General features: G+C 43.2%; 1 protein-coding gene across 4 annotated transcripts in view; it reads left to right on the top strand.

The window, feature by feature from the left end:
• aatkb (apoptosis-associated tyrosine kinase b) overlaps positions 1 to 20,784 on the top strand; it is a 78,790-nt gene extending 58,006 nt beyond the window's left edge. Inside the window, exons 1-13 of one of the 4 annotated variants that reach the window (XM_015962123.3) lie at positions 2,001 to 2,132; positions 3,985 to 4,126; positions 8,108 to 8,187; positions 8,459 to 8,577; positions 9,162 to 9,249; positions 9,969 to 10,102; positions 10,465 to 10,549; positions 11,387 to 11,508; positions 15,825 to 15,974; positions 16,205 to 19,682; positions 19,812 to 19,941; positions 20,025 to 20,231; positions 20,569 to 20,784. In XM_015962123.3, the coding sequence (XP_015817609.3) occupies positions 4,024 to 4,126; positions 8,108 to 8,187; positions 8,459 to 8,577; positions 9,162 to 9,249; positions 9,969 to 10,102; positions 10,465 to 10,549; positions 11,387 to 11,508; positions 15,825 to 15,974; positions 16,205 to 19,682; positions 19,812 to 19,941; positions 20,025 to 20,231; positions 20,569 to 20,597 (4,725 nt within the window). In that variant the 5' untranslated portion in view covers positions 2,001 to 2,132; positions 3,985 to 4,023 and the 3' untranslated portion in view covers positions 20,598 to 20,784. Of the gene's footprint in view, positions 1 to 2,000; positions 2,133 to 3,984; positions 4,127 to 7,232; positions 7,565 to 7,708; positions 7,843 to 8,107; positions 8,188 to 8,458; positions 8,578 to 9,161; positions 9,250 to 9,968; positions 10,103 to 10,464; positions 10,550 to 11,386; positions 11,509 to 15,824; positions 15,975 to 16,204; positions 19,683 to 19,811; positions 19,942 to 20,024; positions 20,232 to 20,568 lie in introns of those variants that run through there. The other 3 variants (XM_015962122.3, XM_015962124.3, XM_054749453.2) reach the window with 3 other exon arrangements.
• Positions 20,785 to 21,642: the final 858 nt, after the last annotated feature.

The raw sequence follows: 21,642 nt of genomic DNA, 5'->3' as shown, positions 1-21,642 counted from the left end.
TGACACTTGGATTCTAATTGGCTTTACTGATCTCTTGCAACACCAATCTCTGGCAGATGAGTTTAATGAGAAGATATGGATCACATCTCCTCTGGGAGGAGGCTGAGCTGAACCAGGTTTAGTTTCCAGAGTTACTTTGGAGTCAGCACCGTGACATCACTCTGTGGTGGCCTGGTAGGTGTGATGAATAAAACCAGCTGTGAATCAACACGAGGATGACTTTAGAAAAGGGCTGAGCAGGTTTGGCTTCTTCACTTCTGATTAGAACCAGAGATCCTGAATGCTGCTTTTATAAAAGTGGTGCTGCATGTCTAACCTTCCCCATGTCCACTTTGGCTCAAGGAACTACCCATCCGACAGCACACCCTGACAGCTGAAGCCTGTTAGGGTGTGTTTGGAGTGGGGCTAGGGTGGAAAGAGGAGAGGGGGCGAGAGGGCGTGAGGAAGGGCAAACCCATAAGCTCACAGTACATCCGGCCTCGGGCCCCATCTGGAATAAGACACAGCCGCTCCCACAGAACAGAAAGGGGACTTCAGATTGGATGAAAAATACAAGGGAAACTCTTAGTGCTACAGAAACTATAAGAATAAGATGATGACTGGATCTCTGCTGCTGCATTTGCCACAGCTGATTTCCCTACTGAATACAAGTTTAAATAAGTCATTTTCACGAGTACTTTTAGTTTATACAGAGCAGAATCAATCTTTGTATATGTTTATGTGCTTAGCAGATGCTTTTACCCAAAGCGACTTACAATTTTTTTTACCTATAGGGCATGTTGTGATCTGTGGGGGAAACTGGAGTACCCGGAGAAAACCCACGCATGGGGAGAACATGCAACTCCACGCAGAAAGGCCACAGCCGAGTTTTGAACCTGCGACCTTCGTGTTGTGAGGCAACAGTGCTAACCACTGCGCCACCATGCAGCCCATATAATATATAAACCATGCAGCCCATATAATATATAAACCATGCAGCCCATATAATATATAAACAGATTAGTAACCATGCAAGGCTCAGTGATTCCTCCAAAACAATGTCTCAGAAGGTGTTTGCTTTTGAATAAGGGCTTTGAATTAAATAACACAAGTTAGTACATTTGTTTGTATATTCACTTAATTATTTATATGATTATTGAGATGTATAAACACAATCATATGCAAAGTAAAAGCTCCTGTTTTTGCAGCAGTTGGGCTCAAAGGTGTCTGATAACAGGATGGAAAGGAAACCAGCAAGAAACAATTTGATTTGCATCTTCAGCAGTTTCAGCTGTGTGAATGGGGCTTATGAATTCATAGCATTCCTATTAATCCGAGCTAGAGCAAAGAAAAGACAAGTTGCTGGAATTTATGGATGATGAAAATTAAAGTGAGAGTCACAAAAAGAAAAGCCTCGGAAACGTGGTTAGCTCCTGTGAGTGTGCAGCCCTCTTCCTGCTCTTAATCTGATCTACAGAAAAGTTTCTGACTAGTCTGTAAAAAAAAAAAACACAGGAAGTGTGTAAGTGGCTGTAGAGTCGAGGTCTGGATCAAGTCTTCTTTTTAGGAGTTGAGGATAGGCAAAGGAATGAGGTCAAAGGTCAGACTGTAGATACAGGCAACCCTCAGATGTATCATGTGGGTGAGTGTCCCACAGATGCTTGCAGGAAAGGGAGAAAACCAGTGATGTCAGACTTGTAGTATGTGAATCCCTCCTCCTCTTCCTCCTCCTTGCGTTCACATTTTTTCTCAGATTTTTGTGAGGCCTCAGTTTCTTTCCTCTCCCTCACCAGATGACCAGAAGGTTTGCTTGGGCTCATGAACTGTGAGTCTTGGAGCTCCTCCCTCTTCTTTTCTCCCACCCTTCTTTTGCTTTTCTCCCCCTTCATCTATCCATCTCCGTCAATCCTGAGGACAGGCTGTGGTCGGCAACAAAGCCTCTTCCTTATTGTTGTCAGCAGGATGATGAAACTTTCCCTGCATCCTCTCTTCCTCCCTCTGCCATCCTCCAGCTGCCCTCTGCTCATCACACCCAGGGGTGGATGGGTGAGGGTGGGGGTGGGGGTGGTTGGGTGTGTTTGTTGAGAACCCAGAAAAAGGCTGAAACACAAAGATTTGTGTTAGTCATCTTCAGATGGGGATTTTGAGGGAAGGTAAGAGCCGTGAATGGTTGAGCAGATTGTTTTTACATGAAATCTTAAAGTACAAAAGGTACAAAACAAGATTTGTAGATGTTTTTGGGTGTATGTTATTTTAAAAATGCAAAAGGCAAATATATTTCTTCTAAAGTTTACTGACCCAACAGGAATTTATGAAAAGTAGTTTCATTTCTTCAGCTGTAGACGTTTTACTGTTTTTTATTATTTTTTTCAGGCTTATGCAAAAATTCTGAGTTCTGGTCTGTTTGCAGCAAAAAGCCAAAAAAGTGACTTTAGATTCAGTAAAAATAAATTTGACTTTGAAAAGTAAGATATCTTTTTATATTTTTGATGCATAAAAATAACTAAGAGTTAGTTTTGCTATGTATCAAATCTGACAGCCAGTGTGTGTGTGTGTGTGTGTGTGTGTGTGTGTGTGTGTGTGTGTGTGTCATTGTGGAGTGAAACCACATGTTGAATGGGGGGTTGAGAAGGGCCGTGTGAAGCTGTGGATCCGAGGCGGAGGGAAGGGTGTGCAGCGTGTGTGGATGCTCACATTCCTGGGGGACAGGAGGAAGTGGGAGATGGAGGTGTCTATGTGTGCATGTGTTTGTGTGGGTGGTGCTCAAAGGGCTGCAGTGGGTCACATTTTTCCAGCGATGGGACCCCACAGTTCTCCGGCTCCCATCTGAGGGACTTTTATTCTGACATCCGGCTTGTGGATGCGGCCAACTCCCTGCCTCCCCCCTCCCCCTCCCCATCCTTTTCATCTTCCTCATCCTCATCTTCAGCTGCGTTTCATGACAGACAGAACAAATCTTTCAGAAACCGTGAAGTGAAACTGCTAAAAAAAATTACATTTGACATAAGAAACATTTTTGATCAGCAAAAGTAGAAAAATACAAATAAATTATTGGTCGGTGTTGCCTTTAAAACATTAATTAATGTGACTCAGTGCTAAAAGCTGTTGCTCAATAATCAACTAATAAACCTAAACTTTTTATTTCAGCTGATTTGATCATTTTCAAACACATTTTTTATTTTATCTGCACATTCAGACTAGAATCATGGTGGTTGTGAGCTTTATGAATGTGAGTGGATTAATAAATGCATTAAAATGTGTATTTTAAAGGTCACTTGGAGGCAGTTTCTATCCAAAAAGTTCAACTTTTAATGTAGATTTTTTTAAAATACTTAAAACAATTTTTTTTCTTCTGTGAAAGACGTTCCTTTCCAGTCTGTCTCTGTCTGAGCATCAGTATTATGGGTCTTATCTGTTAATTGGAGGATTGAGTTTCCTGTAATCTTAGAGCTAATAATCGCTGGATTTAGCAGACTGGCTTTGTTTATGCTGTGTCTCTCCAACCGTCTGACAAACAACTCAGAAACTCTAAAACGGGCCAGGACAGCTTACCGAGACCTGCTTCATCTGTTGTGCCTGAAAAAACAAAAATTTTATTTCACAGCATATTAAAACAAATGTTTTTCCCAATTCTAAACTTTGTGTTTAATTTATACCAGTTAAAAACTCACCTCATATCTGCTGTACATGTTGAAAATCAAGGCTGTGTTTTGGGACTTGTAGGTTTATCAGATCTGCTTACACACAGCTGCTTTTACAGAAGCATTTCGTATCTTTTCTCTTTTTAATGTCTAAGTGCTAAAAGTTAAAGGAAATACGTTAAAATAAAGAAATAACAGGATTAAAGCCAATAACTTCAAGATAAAGATATTTGTAGGACTCAACAATGAATGCAGGGTTATATTTTTAAAACATAGTCATGGAGATTTGAAGTTCAGTTGCTCAGTGTACAAAGCCAGCTTGTCTGTATGTTCTTAAAGTGATTTCCCTGTTTTTGTGGCTCAGGAGTTTAAAAATGTGGACGGCGATGAGTACCATGCAGACATGTCCACTCTGGCGTCCCCCACCTCCCAGGGCAGCCCGGACGTCTACATCCTGCCGCTCACAGAGGTGTCCCTGCCGACCACCAAGCAACCCGCCCGATCAGGTGAGCCACACTTTAGCCCTAAAAGGTTGAACATTTTTTAAATGCAGGATGAAAGTGAACACATTAATGAGAGGACAAAAGACCCATCCTTCAGTTTTCATTTGCATGTTTTTGGCTGATGAGGTGTTTAAAGTCTCTCCTGGAGTAATGCTTAATGGATAAACTGAAAGATGGATCTGGAAAAGATTTTTTTCTGTCCTTTATGATTTATAACTCTCGCCTTTGCTGGTGCACATTTTGCAGCAGCTTTCTTAAAGGGCCAGAACATTTCACTGGTGTGAGAGTAAGGGAGGAGTGAGGAGTGGTTTGTGTGTCTCTGGAGTGAGCACCACCCAGATACTGGTCAGCTGGGCCTCTCCACCTATCCCACAGTCCCTCACAGCAGAATGAACTCTTTAACTTTCTCCCACAAACATCTGCAAGTTGCATAATAACGTCCAAGCAGCTGGCCTACGCTGTTGTTTGCTGGTATGTGAGGCATGCGAGAGCACAAAACCCCAGTGAGAAGATTCTGCCTTCCCTCCTCCTGCCTGTGTGGAACAGAGCAACACATTGTGTGTTAATGGGGCCAAACTGCCCGATAAACTTATGACACACAACTGAAGTCATGCACATATGCAAAACACTGGTGCAGCTCAAAAGAAAAATGGGAAAAACCTAAACTCATTCTTCAGTTTAGTACATGTAGCATTACAGACTTCATGTTTGGTTATCGAAATGTTCAAAAGTCAGACAAAAGAAATCCTATCAGCTTCAGAAAAAAGCTCAAACTAATTCTTCTGCGTTTGATTTGTGGATGAGAAGAAAAACATTTTGTCAAGTGAACTGACTAACACATGTTTTGTCCTTGCTGAAAGATAGAAACCATATGGTGCAACAGTCATGGATTCATTACTGTCCCTCCAGGACAACCTCGCCCTGTGACATCATCCGAGAAAATTCATTTTTGTTTCTTGAGCCTGACATAATGAAGAGATTATTCTGTTGCAGAACTTTTTAAATTGGACTTTTCTTCCCAAACTGAGCGGGCCTCTGGTATTTCCTAGACACTTCCTGGTTCAGGTTGATGTGAACACAAAGTGCTGTTGAAAATGCATTTACTGTTTTTTTTTTAATTACACCGAAGCAACTTGACATTTAGCAGCAGAATGGAAAAGGAAACAAGGCCATTGAGCATTAGAATGAAGAAAACCGACAGTTATGACAAAAACAGCAACATTCCTACTGAGACTAAAGAGTTCAGTTCAGTTCAGTTCAGTTTTAGTTTATTTGTCATATGCAAGTTAGCACAGGGTCAACATTGCAATGAAACGTGTATGACGAGCAGCGGTCTCTCAGCAACATGATACAGGAGAAAATATAATAAAATATAATAAAATATAATAAAATAAAGCAAAAAAATATAGTAAGGAGCAAAATATTAGAGAGACATGGTAAAAGGGAAAAGATGACTAAATATATATGTGTCAATAAAGAAAATCCTGAAAAGAAATATGACGGGAGGGCAGATGGGATATTGCACAGGAATGAGCTGCAGAAAATTACAGTATTGCACTTTAGATATAAATTACAGTATTGCAGGATATAAATTATGCAGGATATAGATTACAGTGTTGCACTTTGGATATAAATTACAATAACAATAAAGTGAAGTGACCAGTACGGATTAAATATAGTACTTGTGAAGCTGCAGGGTAGCTTCTGGGTCCTGTGTTGTGTGTGTTTAGGTGTTGTGGTTGAGGTGTCGTATGGCTTGATGATAGAAACTGTTTTTAAGTCTTGTAGACAAGGTTTAAGAGGTTTAAAGGTTACTACTGACACTCATAATCTCAGATTTCTAATCTCTCATCATCCCTGAGTCCTGAAGTGTTTTGTACCATGTAGTAAACTGTAGCTGCTCTCAGCGTTCTTTGGTCCTTCATCGCTCTGCGGCTGAAGTCAACTCGTCTAGTGGGTGGAGTTCTTCTCGAGGCACTAGAAGAGTTTGGCTCAGACCAGAGTCCAGTTCTGAGGATCCACCCTGACGCAGCTGTTGTGCTCGTCACGCTGCTCTCCGAAGACTTACCGAGCTTTAGGAGGAAGAATCAGACCAAACACAAAAACTGTTCTCATGTGCACGCAGAAAGCAGATACATCCAGCTGCTAAATCAATGCTCTCTGAGCTCCTCGTGATGGACGAGCAGATATTAAAACTGATGTCAAACGATTGACATCTGGACCAGGATGGAGCGGATTGATGGGAATTCCATTTGGTTCCGAGTAATTCAGATAGGAGCTATTGACGTCTTGTCTTCTGTAGTCATTAGGTCTGATGGATTCTTCAGGCAGGATTTCAGCAGCAAACATCTTAGAGGCTCAAGTTGAGATGTCGATTAGGACTGGGGAGAACGGTCAGAGGCTGGAGGATTTATTATTTATGGGTCGTAGTTTGATCGTGTCACAAATATTCCGTCTCTGTCACTATAAAATCGACTGATTGTGCCTGATGAAGGACCAGCTTTGGGTGATCACAGCAGGCTGACCAGAATTTACAAAACAGGAAAAAAAAAACTGTAGGGCTGGAGTTTTGGTTACAGCACATGAAGTGAGACTCTGATTGTTCCTTCACACCCGCATTCTGTAGTACGCCAATTATAAAAATACCTCATTAGTAAAATCTTAAAACAGTAAATCTGACTCTAATGCCTTTGAGACACTTCTTCTCCCAGAATGCATCCTGTTTTGTGTAGGATTTCTTGAATACTTGCTGTAAACATGCTGGTGTAGGTGGAACCCGTGGCCTGCCACTGCTATCCCCAAACCTTTGTTCATTTCCAGTGTTGTGTTGCTGTGGGATAATAGTCCCAGTGTATGGGCTCTAACTGGTCCTAACTGGTGCCATGCTGACCTACGCAGCCAGACAATAGTGACTATTCTGCCTTTAGGCTGCAGAAAGTGTGAGTGGGTGTAAGGAATGACCAATCTGAAGAAGAGAACATGGGCGTCCAATAAGGCCTCCACACAGTGGCAGGGCTGTGTTGTAATCGGGTGGGGGGGCTAGAGCACCACAAAGATCTGCTTGTTGTTGCTACAGAGAATCTAAGTGTCACTGTGGGCGACGCAGACTGAAATCAAGAAGATGGATGGAGTCGGGGATGGTGCAGTTAGTGTGTTTTGTTTGGCTGAGCTGGGTTGGGGCTGAATGGGACAGAACAGGACGGTCAGAGATGCTCTGCAGGCAGTTTGGTCGCGGGTCATCGGGGATGCTTACGGAGACATATTAGGGAGCTGGAGGACAGACAGACAGATCGGAGCCGGAAACAGCTCGGCGTGGAGTAGCAAAGCGAAGACTGTGGTGCATCGTCAGCTGGGAGCTTCCTCTGGCAAACTGGGATAATTCACTTTAGAGATGGTCGATAACAATCGATTGGATAGTGGAGACCTACCCACCTGGATGTGGTTCGTTATGTGATCGTGCTTTTCAAATGTTTCCATCCGCACAGTGCTGAGCAAAAATCTTAAGATACACCAACAAATGATCTTGATCGCGAAATCCTCAGACTTCTCAAAACTCAGTTCTTGTAACCGAGGACGTTTTTTTTTCTACTTTTCTTTAAAAATCTGATGTAGTTTTTGTGAAGTCTTGTTTTTCTGTATTTTAAATGCACGGGACCATGTTTAGAAATAGTTTTCAGACCTTAGATTAAGTCTATAAAAATGGATCAGCTTGTTCAGAGGTAAATAACCACATTTTTCCCGTGCGTTGTTCTGATATTGCAACAGAAATGTGGCATTTTGTCCTGATGATGAAAGTGTTTAAGCGAAAGTGCTCCATATTCACCGTGATGGACTCATATGGAAATGTGAGGGCTATTAACAGCCTGGATTTACATTTTAACAACACATTATAACATTTAGCCCAATTATCGGTTGTCATGTACCATTGTGCAGTTTGGAGGAAATGGAATAAATCACATGCGACCCTTTCTCTGTCTTTTCCAGTCCAGCAGCTGAAATCCACAGATTTGAGCCGCCACAGTCTGCTCTACCTGAAAGAGATCGGGAATGGTTGGTTTGGGAAGGTAAGATGACCCCTGGGAGCTGCTCACATAGAACATGCTGTCATGCCTGAGTGTGAAAAACCAGGATGGGTTTCCTTTTTATGGTTTGTGATAGATCAGGCTAAAGCAGCTGTAATCGCTGGCGGGCGTGTTTTAACTCAATCACGTTGTCATTCTCGCTTGTCCTCCCCTAACGGATATGCCCACGTGTATGCGTTTAATTTCTGTCCTTACTTTTTGTCCATCTTTGAGCCAAACGGGTTAATTCGTTTTGATTCTTGTTGTGTTTCAGGTTCTGTTGGGGAAGGTGAACACCGGCCTAAACACCACCCAGGTGGTGGTGAAGGAGCTCAAATCCAGCTCCAGCGTTCAGAATCAGATGCACTTCCTGGATGAAGTTAAACCTTACCGGTACACGTTTCATCTTCCTACTTGTGTGTTTTGAGCTTTTTAAAAAATCCTTGTTATTCTCCGGTGAAAATACATCTGCATGTTTGAGTCATCACAAATATTTGAGTTATACAGTTGAAATAAAATATCACGTTTGTTTAATTTAACATCTTCTACAGAATTCTTTTTAATCTGACTCAATAATGACAGTGAATGTGTGTGTGTGTGTGTGCCTGGGTGAAGGACCTTGGGGGTTCTCTGACTCTAGAGGGTGCTACATCAAATACAGGTCATGTACCATATTGTACATGTTTTACAATAGTCTTCTAATAAATATATTTTTCAGTACTATTTCATATGTTATAAGAGTTAGTTTGAATTTAGAGATAAAACAGATTTTTGTAGATAATTATAACTTTATAACCTGTTTTGAAGGGATTATCATAATCTGGCTTGTAGTGCTGGAGCAACAACAAACTCTTAAGGAGCCCAAAAAGAAATAAATAGAATGTCTGAGTCTAGAAGGAAGTGTAAATTTCAGACTGTTGTCTTTCTAGTGGTGATGTGTTCAGACCTCACTGATCTTCCTGTCTGTCTGTCCCCAGGACACTGGAGCATCCTGCTCTGCTGCAGTGTCTGGCTCAGTGCACAGAGGTCACTCCCTACCTGCTGGTGATGGAGTTTTGTCCACTGGTGAGCAACCAAACACAGGCATGATATCAGTTAAAGAGCTCAGTTTGAGTAACATCATTCAGGTTCTGACAGTACCATCACACACATCTTGGTTTCTACTTGTAAACATTGAATTTGCTTTTGCTCTTAACGCATCATGGGAAATGAAGTACCTTCTTTCAATGGAAACTTCAAACATTCAAAGTCTTATTTATACTATATTAAAGCAAACATTGCAAAATGTCCTCACAGTTTAAATGATACAGCACATAATCTTTTGGTGAACTAAACTGAACACGTACTGTGACGTGTGTTCGTGCAGTTTTGTCATCTTCATTTGGCGATTAAATTATTCTTGGCAGCTGCTGTAAATTAGAATTTATGAACCCAAGCTCCACTTGTTCTACACTAACTAGTAAAATACTTCAACAGATTTATAGTTTTAGTTGATTAAATTATTACGTTTAAAGTTAACTGTACTATAACTCATTTTTGGCTGATGTTTTACAGAAATTAAAATAAAGTTGGAGACTCTGCCGAAGTGTCATCAGTCCACTCTGAGCTTTGTCAGATGGACAGATTTTGCTCATGTCCTTTACATAAATCTGAGGATCTGTTCCGTCATGCAGCCTTCAGTGTTTTTATGGCTGGGCTGTTAATGGCTGCTTCAGTCCAGTGGATGCAATGGAAACACTGCCCCCGTGTGGTAACAAGCGGCTGTTGAATTTCTCTCCGTTTAGGGGGATGTGAAGGGTTACCTCCGAAGCTGCAGGTCTAATGAGACCATCATCCCAGAACCCCTGGTTCTGCAGAGGATGGCCTGTGACATTGCATCAGGACTCTTGCACCTGCACAAACACAACTTCACACACAGGTACCTGCAGACTTTCACCACAAAGATTCACTTACGTATGTGTGTAAATTAGAACAAGCTCGGTTGTTGCACCAGCATGATTTCTAAGTGTAATGTTTGGTTGCTTCCTGAAACAATATCCTGGTGCTGCCCGAGTGCTGCTTAAAGACTCCAGCATCAGTGATTTTGTTGCAGGCGGTGACCCCTCTTCTCCGGCCGGGTGACCTTTGCTGTCATTTTTAAAAAGAACAAGATCAGCCTAAAGAAAAACATTTAACCACCAGTCTGTGTTTTTCTAAGCAAATCACTGAAACATCATAACAAATATAATATACTCATAATCTTGTGTAACAGCTATGTGTCATCTCCCCCTCTGCCATTAGTGACCTGGCGTTAAGAAACTGTTTGCTGACTGCTGACATCTCAGTAAAGATCGGAGATTATGGTTTGGCTCACACCAAGTACAAGGTAAACCATCTGAAATAAGCAAACACCAGCTGGACAAATGCATGGAAAATCAGAAATATGAAATCACTATTTGTGTTGCATTTTCACTTCTAAATTTTCTTGCATTTATTCCATCTAAGGTAGGGGTGTCAAACTCATTTTAGCTCAGGGGCCACATTGAGGGAAATCTAGTCCCAAGTGGGCCGGACCGGTAAATAAATAAAAAAAAAACTTCAGATTGTTTTCTTTGTTTTAATACAATCAATATGAAACAAAGCTGGAGCCTGAGGACAGTGTATCCAAAATAGTACAAGTACAACACCTGAAGTGAACTTGAAAATTTGAAAAAAAAAAAAAAAATCAATCAGTAAAAAAAAAATCCTTAGTGATTCAAAGACCTTACAGATCACATGGCTATATCAGTTTCATGCAGCACTTAAAGTGTATTTGACTCATTTTACTTTACATCTTTTAGCTTTCACCAGCACATCAACATCAGAAGTCACATCCTGAGTGGCGGCCAACTTCAGGATTCAAGTTCTTGTGTGAGCCTTGAGCGCAGCTTTGTTTCATTTATACTCGTTACAGAGAAAACTTGCTCACAAAGATAAATTTATTTTCACTCTACATTGTAAAGTATGAAAATAAAGTTTTCACAACCATCTCGTGGGCCGGATTTAACCCGCTTGCGGGCCGCATCCGGCCCGCGGGCCGCATATTTGACACCCCTGATCTAAGGTTTCTAATCCAGTTTCCTTGTTTCAGAATCATAAATCAAATGTAAACAAACAAGGGAATGACGTAATTAGGGTTTGTTTCCTTTGTACCTAACAATACTCCATCTGGCTTTGCCATCAGGATGATTACTACGTGACATCGGATCAGACGTACATGCCACTGCGCTGGATAGCTCCTGAGCTGGTGGATGAGGTTCACGGAAACCTGCTGGTGGCAGATCAGACCCGGCAGAGCAACATTTGGTGTGTTCAGCACTAATACTCCTTCTGACATTCTATACATTTTTGTGAGAATGGTTGTTTACATGAAACAGCTTTTAATGCTGTGGCTTTTGGATGACTGGATCATTTTTCATCTTCGGCCTAAAGACGGTGTCACGACCTCTTTGGCAGTTCTAGGGTAAAGGAAGGGGGAACATAAAAAGGTGTGTGCACAATGTTCAAATTCAGTTTTTATTACAGAAGGAGTTGAAATAAATGATGCTGCATACTTTGTAAAATAATTAAACTACTCAAAAACATCCGACTATTTGTTTTACCTTTACACATAATGCTGACTCGACACAAACACTTTTACATAGAGTCTTCTAAGCATACGCGTTTTGGCAGGAAGGCACCAGCACAGATCCGGTTCCTTCCTTGTTTCAGCATTCAGCCAAAGCATTTAAGCCATATTCTCAGACAAAGCTCTGTCAAGCTCTTCTGTTTTATCAACCAAATAAAAGCCAGCACAACAAAAAAACAAAGCGACGTGGGGTCGTCAGCACAGATCTGGGCCATCTTCAAGGTAAACAGGTTAACAAAGTATTTACACTCATAAACACAAACAGAGCTGTCTCAAACCTTTCTAATCAAAACTTGTCTTCAAAGCATCATAGACCCATTGAAAGTTCTTGTTTACATCCAGGTAACTGTGCACATCCACACAATCTGGAGGGCAAGAACCCCATCTCCAGCCCTCATCCAAAGCTGTACCTCCACGATTTAAGCTAACAAAATAAAAGCTAGGGATTTAGATATTACTACTTTAGATTATCTAACACATCTTTGTGCAAATGAACAAAAATTAAACATCTTAAAGCTAACAGTGTTTAGCATAAAGCTTCCAGATCCGTTAGCTATCCATGGGGACGTCAGTCCTCAGAACCGACTGTCTTGACTTCACAGCTGAACTGAGGGTGAAACTGGATCTCTTCTAGGTTTTGCAGGTCAGTGCTGAAGGATCGCAGTGACACTGTTCGTCTTTGGAGATTAATGGATGCTCCGTTTATTCTTACAAGCAACAGAAGCTGAAACACGAATGACATTAGCGGCTGCCTGCTCCAATTGCACAACACAGTAATTATTGTAACAAGACTGTTACTGCAGGTCACACAGAACTACAACTACATCTCTCTCTCTCTCTCTCTCTCTCTCTCTCTCTCTCTCTCTCTCTCTCTCTCTCTCTCTCTCTCTCTCTCTCTCTCTCTCTCTCTCTCTCTCTCTCTCTCTCTCTCTCTCTCTCTCTCTCTCTCTCTCTCTCTCTCTCTCTCTCTCTCTCTCTCTCTCTCTCTCTCTCTCTCTCTCTCTCTCTCTCTCTCTCTCTCTCTCTCTCTCTCTCTCTCTCTCTCTCTCTCTCTCTCTCTCTCTCTCTCTCTCTCTCTCTCTCTCTCTCTCACGTTTATTTCTCAGGGACTGATTGGTCGGTTTTCCCTTGGCCGGCTCCACATCCCCGTGGTCTTTCATAAATATATAAAAAAGCACATAAGTTGATAGATGGCTCTGACTTGTTGGTTTCTGGACAATACGGCAGACATTTTACTTTTTTTTATTCTGTCACAAAACTTTGTCTGCCCCACTGTGGTTGGTTTAACCCCTAGAACTGACTCATTGCATGCGGCATATTTTATCAGCTGTAAACCTGTCAAATTTAATGTTACTGTCCTTCTTTCATCTACTTGTGCGGCCTACAGCTCTATGTGTGTTACCCACGCTGACCAATTTTATTTAGCCTCTATTTAGCTCTGTTTATTGAAAACTAACAGATAAATGGTGGTCAATGGGGAGGTTGACCACCATTGTTATTAAAAGAAAAAGAAAAACAACAAAAATCTAAAAACGTTCCCTCTCCCCACAGCCTGACCCAACGGACCCACCAGCCACTCAAACCGTATTAATTTCCCCTAATGCCAGTGTCTGCCAGCATCACTCTTATTTGAACTGTAAATTTCTCACAGCTGAAAAAGAAGCACTCTTTGCTTCTTTTTCTTCTAAATTATCATGGCAGTTGGTACATTACTGCCACCAACTGGTGTGGAGTGAGGACTGGAACGTCCCCTCTCCCCAATAAAAAAAACACTGACATCCTTCTAAAAACACACCATCTTTTAAAAATCCAGAAGAAGACCTGATACCATTCACAGCAGTAAATCAATAAGGTCCAGTTTAATTTTCATTCTACTTAAGTTCTGGATAATTAAGTTCCTCTCCACTTGATTTAGCTTATTTTTGACAACTAAATATAACATGTTTTATAGATTCCTCTTTCCAAAAGTTACCTGTATAGTAGGTTCGTCCTGGGTATCTCAAGGCTATGGATGTTGTAGGGCTGTCATGGTTGACACGTCTCTGCAACATTGCGTGGTCATCGGGGGCAGTTACTGTGGAGTGGCAGACCGGGGTGGTGGTCCTCCTCCGCTGATGATGACCGGATGCACACCGCGGAGGGATGGGTGGCACCGAGAAGCTCCGAAATGAGTGCGGGGGAGTAAAATCCCCCCGGCTCGTCACAATCACCGGGCTGATGAAACCGACATCAGGCCGGAGTTCCAGAAGCGTTCCTCGATCATAAGTCAGCAGTAGGGATGCACTGTCCACACAAAGCGCAAGAACCAAAACAGGAATAAACATGTACAGAGGAGAGTGTCCGTGAGACAGACGGCGTGCCACACACACTGACGCCATCTTGCTTGAATGAGAGAAGCACCTGAACCTCCCTCATGAATGATGTACTGTTCAAACCAGTATGGCCAAATCTTAAAGCCCTCTTTGATTCTGGCAGCTTTGTGTTTTAAACTCTCGGGTGGTAATCATCAGATTGGGAGTAACTGTGCAGTCAGGAGAGGGAGGAGGAAGATGTATGGAAGCCCTTAAAGCGGCCAGATGACAATTAGCATTTGAATCTTGATCAAATATCTGCTAAATGCCATTCTGTACAAGTCTCATGTCCTCTGGTCAACAATCTAAAAGTTATTTTGTCTTATATTTCCATAGTAAAATAAAACTGATTGTCTTATAGTTGGTATATTCATATTAGATAGTTCCCAGACCCAGCTGGCTAAAGTATGGTGGCAAGATTCAGCCTTAGAGATAAGTTGAGCTGTTGCTCCCCAGGCCCTGGCTGCAGACTACAGGGACTGATATTGGGTGGAGTCAGACACACAATGGGCGTGGTCAGTCAGTCAATGATCTGCAGCTGGGGGGACTTGGGCCCCAGTATCTGATTAAAATGCCTCCTTGTCACCTCCGTCTAAAGGTTTCACAGACATGTCTCACCGAGAAGAGGCCCTCAGGAAGACCCAGAACTTACTGGGGGCTAATGTATCCTCTGTGGCCTGCAACACCTGGAGATCCCCCAGAGACAGAGCTGGGGAGAGGAGTGCCTGGGCTCAGGGGCGGATCTACAAAATTATTTATGGGGTGGCAGAAGAGGGGCAAACATTTTTCTAGGGTGGCAATACATATATATATATATATATATATATATATACACACACACACACATATTTTTATATATATTACACACACACACACACACACACACACACACACACACACACACACACACACACACACACACACACACACACACACACACACACACACACACACACACACACACACACACACACAGAGAGAGAGAGAGAAACACGTTTTCCTTTTTATTTTCCCAGGATTTGCATATTCATTTGTTTTGGGTCCTCATTTAATAAGCTTAAAGGCCCATCATGAAAATAAAACACATAATAAAATTATATCCTTCCTACAACAGCTGAATGCGGCAGTTTCCATGTTGCTCAGCAAAACAATTTACACATTCATCAAGGTCCAAAGATTTTGCCCATTTTGATTCAATGCTGAGTACAGCCTAGCTTCATAGTCTTTTCTCTGTCAAAGGAGACTGCAAATAGGTCTTTATGAGCCAGACAGTTGAAAAACGTTGAATTTTCTTGAATTTATAGCTACCAGCTGGGGTGGCAGCAGCGGTAGCAAGGCTTTCTTTTAGGGTGGCAGTTGCCACCCTATGCCACCCTTATAGATCCGCCCCTGCCTGGGCTTCTTTCCTGGAAGGGGGATATTTATCTTTAGGTCAAAAATGTTAATCCAGTTTGTGCATCCACTCTAAGGAGTAACCAATTAGCTCACAAGTTAATGTAAAACAAAGAAAGAAAATACTAGAACATCTCTTAAGTCTGTGACCAGAACAATGATTAGAGTTTTTTGTCCCTTTAGTTTAATATGTTTGCTCCTGTGAAAGTTTTATACTGAACCATCAATGTGCACCTCGTCCTGTGTCCCAGGTCTCTAGGTGTAACTATCTGGGAGCTGTTTGAGTTGGGAAACCAGCCCTACAGACACTACTCTGACAGACAGGTGCTAACTTATGTAGTGAGGGAGCGGCAACTGCGACTTCCCAAACCGCTGCTCAAAGTGCCCTTGGCTGAGCGCTGGTGAGTCACACACAGCAAAACACCCTTTCCAAATGAGGGGATTCCCATTTCCTGCAGATTTAACTATGTAAACTCTGGATGTGTGTGTGTTCCAGTAGACGTGTGTTATTAGTATTGGTATTTTACCTGTAATTATTGTTCCTGTCATAGGAAGCCAAGAGTACACACCTACAAATGATTATTCTGTTCATCCTGAATCAGTGTTTTTTGTTTGTTTTGTGGCTCTTTAGGCATGAAGTGATGCAGTTCTGCTGGCTCCAGCCGGATCAGAGGCCAAATGCAGAGGAGGTCCACCTGTTGCTCAGCTATCTGTGCGCCAAGGGGGCCAGTGAAGCTGAGGAGGATTTTGAAAGGCGCTGGAACTCCCTGCGTCCTCATGCTGGATTCAACAGCCAGCATGGGGCCTCCACCATGTCCCAAGACCACCCCTCTCCCTCCTCCTCTTCGTTCCCTCTACTAGAACAGTTTTCAGCAGGTGATGGCTACCACTCAGAGTCTGGAGATGACATTCTAACAGTCACAGAGACCAGTCACGGTCTGAATTTTGAGTATAAGTGGGAGCAAGCCAGAGCAGACCAGCCATATGGAGCCCCAGAATCCTCGAGCTCCTTGGAACCAGCCACTCATTGTCAGGAAGAGTTTTACCCACCTGGAGGCCTTGTCGGAGGATGTCCAATGGGAAACTTGAGCCATGGAGTTTCTTCTCCTTACTATCAACCAAAACACTTGCATCCTCCAAATGTGCTACCTGTCCTTAGTGCCCACAGCCCCTCCGTAAGCAGTGAATACTACATCCGCATTGAAGAGCCAGTGGACTGTAACATTGATCTAGATTACACCATGTGCCCCTACAGCCCAGAGTATCAGGGCAGCAGTGGGAGCTTCCTGACTGGCAGTGTAGACTCAGGTGAATGTATGGCCTGCCCTTCACAGAATAAAAATATTGGTCCCTATTGGTCTGCAGAAATCCATAAATCAGACACATACGACTCCAATGACTCAAGTCCAGCTATTTCCTTGACAATGGAACCCCTTATAGGGCAGGTGTCAGACAGCAGCCCCATTCGGCCCTGGGAGTCAAGTCACTATGTGTCTTACAAAGACAGAGATGGGGGTTACTACTATGAGCATTCTTCACCTTTAGAAATAGATCCCTATTTGATTGGCAGCAAGCATTCCAGTGGGCATCATCAAGAAAGCTGGGGGTCAAGAAGCCTTCGTCAGGCTTTGGGTGAGCTAGAGAACCCCATGGGTGTCTCCCCATCTCTGAACAGTCCAGCTGAACAGGCATACAGAGACTCATACCTGGACACAAGTCAGACCTCTATCTTAGGGAAGAACATAACTGGGGGCTACTACGACATGATGGGCTCCTTAAGGAAGACAATGCCCAGTCACACAAGGCACAACAGCCACTCTGTTAGCATCGACATGGAGACCAGGGGGGCCCTCTTCATTGGGCACAGTGATTCAGAAGAGGATGATGATGACATATTTGTTGAGAGACACACCTGTAACACTTGGCCTTCAAAACACCGTCACAGCAGCCACCATCGACGAGGGGGCCACAGCTGCAGACAGGACACCTACGCTGATTTCCACTACACAATGCCAAGTACGGACATTGAAGACACATGGCCAGAGGATCACAGCCTGACTTTTCACTCCCTGCCTAAACCCATTGACTATCTCGAGACACACCAGGCCAAAGACAACAGTGCCTGTCTCAGTCTGAATAAACATCATTCTATGGTGCCCTCAGAAAATTGCAACGCCTACATTTACCTGTGCCATGAGGGTGAGACCCAGCTACCAGTGTCTGGAGAGTGTTGCCACTCTCACTTTGTTGATCCCCTCACAGGCCTGCTGATCAGAAACAACAGCTACTGTCAGAGCTACAACCACAGCAGCTACATTAGAGATAAGGCCACTGATATACCAAACAATGAAGAGATGATCAATCTCTCACCAGCTCCAGGGGGTCCCATTGTGTCCAAACCTGCTTTGATGAAGCCTTGTGACTGTGAAGAGCAGAATGTTAATCTTACATCTGATGAACTGCCACCTAAAGAGAAGAGAGAGGAAGCAATCACAGAAAATCAAATCACGCAGAAACCACCAGAACCTAGACTAGAGGAGGAGAATCTGATGATGACGAAAGACTCTCCACCTCCTGCTGACAACATGCATGTGATGGTGTCCATCACAGACCCACAGTCAGAGCTGAGCCACACGGCTGACAGTGGGATGGAGCATTGTGGCTCCACCGTAAGCCTCGCCGACATCCTCGACTGCAGTGACGGAGATGACGACATCACAGACGATATCACTGATGCCACTTCGGGGATCTTCGCTGATGAGGGAAGTGAGCTGAATGCATCTCCTGCTTTCAAGTCTCTCCAGAAGCAGGTTGGGACTCCAGATTCCATGGACTCCATGGATTTTCTGTCAGCAGCTGGATCTTGTGAAGGCCTAAGCCCTGCATCCTCCCACCCTTCCAGCTCGCCTAAAGCCATGGACAGTGGTTATGATACAGAAAACAACGAGAGTCCTGAGTTTGTCCAAAAAGAATCCCACGACTCTCGGTTACAGCCTCAGGGAAAGCCTACCCTTGATGCAAGTTTGGAGGAAGATGAGGAAGAGCATGAGGATGATGTGGTGCCTTCAGATGGTGAGGCATTAGTGGGTGAAGATTTGGGTTTGGGAAACTCGGAGACAGGCGACCAAATTCTTTTACCGCTGAGCGATAAGACTCCATACAGAGACTCTGCCTATTTTTCTGACTATGAGAATGAAAGACAGAATCGGGATAATGAAGGGGAACTCCAGCTGAGAGACAACAATGGACAAAATGATGGAGAACAGCACGTTGGAGAGACAACGTGTGAAAAAGGGGAAAATGATGAACTACTGGTTAACAAAGAACTAAAACTCAATGTAGAAGATGAACCAAATTACCCAACAGAATCCTCTGCTGCTGCTCCAGAGACAGAAATGTGCTTGACAGAGCACAGCTGCCTGGATGAGGAACCAGAACCATCCCAGGAGCCCTCTGATATAGAGGGAATTCTGGATGAGTGGTCTTCCCAGGAAGAGAGTTCATCCCTAGGAGACTGGGCAGCTGAGGTAGTGGGGGCCATGGAGGAAGCTCTTGGTGCCCTCAACGGAGACTGCGCCTCCAGTTGTAAAGTTGACGAGAAGGAAACTGGAGGTGTTCGGGCTTCAGAAACAGATGAGACCTTTGTGAAAATGATTCAAAAAAGACCATCAGGGGTATCGAGTGAAATCCCACACACCTTACCCAAAGATGAGGTGGCCTTGCAACACACAGCCAACAGCAGACGGTTCTCATCCTCATCCTCCTCACCCGTTTCCCCTTCAACACCTCCTCCACTGCTTTCAACAACAGAAGGTCGAGCCTCTCCAGCTGATGGTGAAGAGGCTGATGAAGAGGACGGCAACACTGATGACAGCGATGAGTCAGATGAAGAGCTTCGTACCTACAGTGTTCAGAGCGGAGGCGAGGAAAGTGAGGAAGAGTGTCACCTCGTGCCCACTGTGGTGAGTGACAACAGCGAGGCCCACAAACTGAGAAGCCTCCTCAAGATGCCAACTCCTCTGCGTGCTGAGAACCTGGAAGAGGAGCTGGAATGCAAGAAGAAGACTGTGTCCTTCTTTGATGATGTCACAGTCTATTTGTTTGATCAGGTGAGGCACAAAGATGAAATACATTCGAAACTATTTTAAAATGATCCATTAGGCTTCTTGTCTTAATGTTGCTCTACCTTATAAAAATATCCATCAAAGTCTGAATACGTTTAATGATTTAACCAACAGGAAAGTCCGACTCAAGAGCTGGTGGAACACGGCTTCTCTTTAGCATCAGAGAGTCGAAGCTCTTTGAGGAAATCCCAAGAGAGGTTGAATATCTCAGACGACTCCTCAGATGGGAACATCTCAGAGGAAAGTGAGTACATGAGGATACGCTTTCCATCTAGAAAACATCTTTAGTAAGAACATATCACTCTCTTCCTCACCTTTGCCTCTCAGGTGCAGGTTTTGAGTGGGAGGATGACTTTCCCCTCCCGCCTCTACCAACATCCTCAACAGCCAATGACTCACCTCCACCTCACACCGTCACCAAAACCCCGGACCCAAAACCAGCCGTCCAGTTCTCTCGTTTCACCGTCTCCCCCTCCAGCATGTCCCGGTTCTCCATCACGCCCATTTCTGACTCCGATATGGACTCAGTAGGAGGTTGGTCCCTTCCACACCTACAACATCTCACTGTCCTGTTGAAGTATGGAAGGAAATAGTTTCGAGATAATCTCAGTATCTGAGGGATAGGTGCTGATGATGATGTCTGCTCACCGCGTTACGGCTCACAACCCTGTTGTGGTCTTACCCGGTTAGGTGTTTTCATCAGTTTGAGTTGTAGGTTGCTGGTTAAATCCCCCTGAGGTAATGAGTGCTTATTATACTACAACTATACTACACACTAACGGTTCGATGCATTGTGCGTCTTAAATCTCATGCAGTGACTAAACTAAAACGACTTATAAAACAACTCATTGCTTTTGTCTTCTTTCTTCAGGAAGCAGTGAGGATGGAGACAAGGAATAAAAAAAATGGGATACTCTGCCTCTGACACCCGCAGCTTCCTTAGCATGACTGGATTTCTATCTTATTGTCAGGTTTTCAAAACACGAGACAGTGCCTCTTACCACCCACAAACTTTTAACGTTTTGCCACGACGTAGGACTTGCTGAACTAGAAGAGAATAGTGAAAAGAGAATGATGAAGATATTCCATTTCTAGAATAATATCCACTATATGGATGATGATGAAACACTGAGTGTGCATATTTTTATGGACTGAAGGAAAGACCCTTACAAACATCAATTTTGTCACCTCTTTAGTTTTTTAACTCATAACTGGAAGCATTCATAAAGATGTGGAGCCATCTCAACATAAATGTGATAAAGTTGTCACCAGACTGCTGCAGAATAAACACCAACAATCTGGGTTTTCAACAAAGGATCAGCACTTTGAACAAGACTGTACAGCTCCAGACTTTGTACTTTTTAGGAAACATTTTATTAATAAATATATAAATGCTTGAGGCACAATAAGTAATAAATATTTGATTAATCTAGAGACGAGGGACGTCTTAATGTGAAATGAAGCAATGGGACTGTGAACATCTGCCTGGATTAGGACAGCTTATGTTAAAGCTGGTCAGCAACTCAATTATTTGTGACTTTTTATTTGCTGCATCACAACCAGCCCATCTCTGCTGCAAGCGTCAGACAGAATATTGTCTCTAAAACATGAAGTTTAAAACAAAACAAAACTGTGCATCTAGATTTCATTTTTGTCTGTTTTGCTGTGCATGGTTCCACGTAACTAGGAAACATTATTTCTCACAGGTCAAAGGAGCAGATCTATGGTGTTGACAGCATTTTGTGGCATCTTCATTATGAAACCACAACTTAAATGTTTTGTGCCTCGGCTCAGAAACAGTTCAGGCTAAGTGGGCTTGTTTTTAGGAAATCTCAACTTCATCACATTGATGCAAAGATTCTGCAAATCCAGATTTGACAGAAAGCGAAAGTGTTGACTTGGTTCAGATGAAGATGCACTGCTTCGAGACTTTCAGCAGGTTTTT

This window comes from Nothobranchius furzeri, chromosome 16 (genome assembly GCF_043380555.1).
Source record: "Nothobranchius furzeri strain GRZ-AD chromosome 16, NfurGRZ-RIMD1, whole genome shotgun sequence".
Taxonomy (NCBI): Eukaryota; Metazoa; Chordata; class Actinopteri; order Cyprinodontiformes; family Nothobranchiidae; genus Nothobranchius; species Nothobranchius furzeri.
Note: the sequence above shows the minus strand (reverse complement) of the source record. Positions and strands in the feature narration are given on the sequence as shown.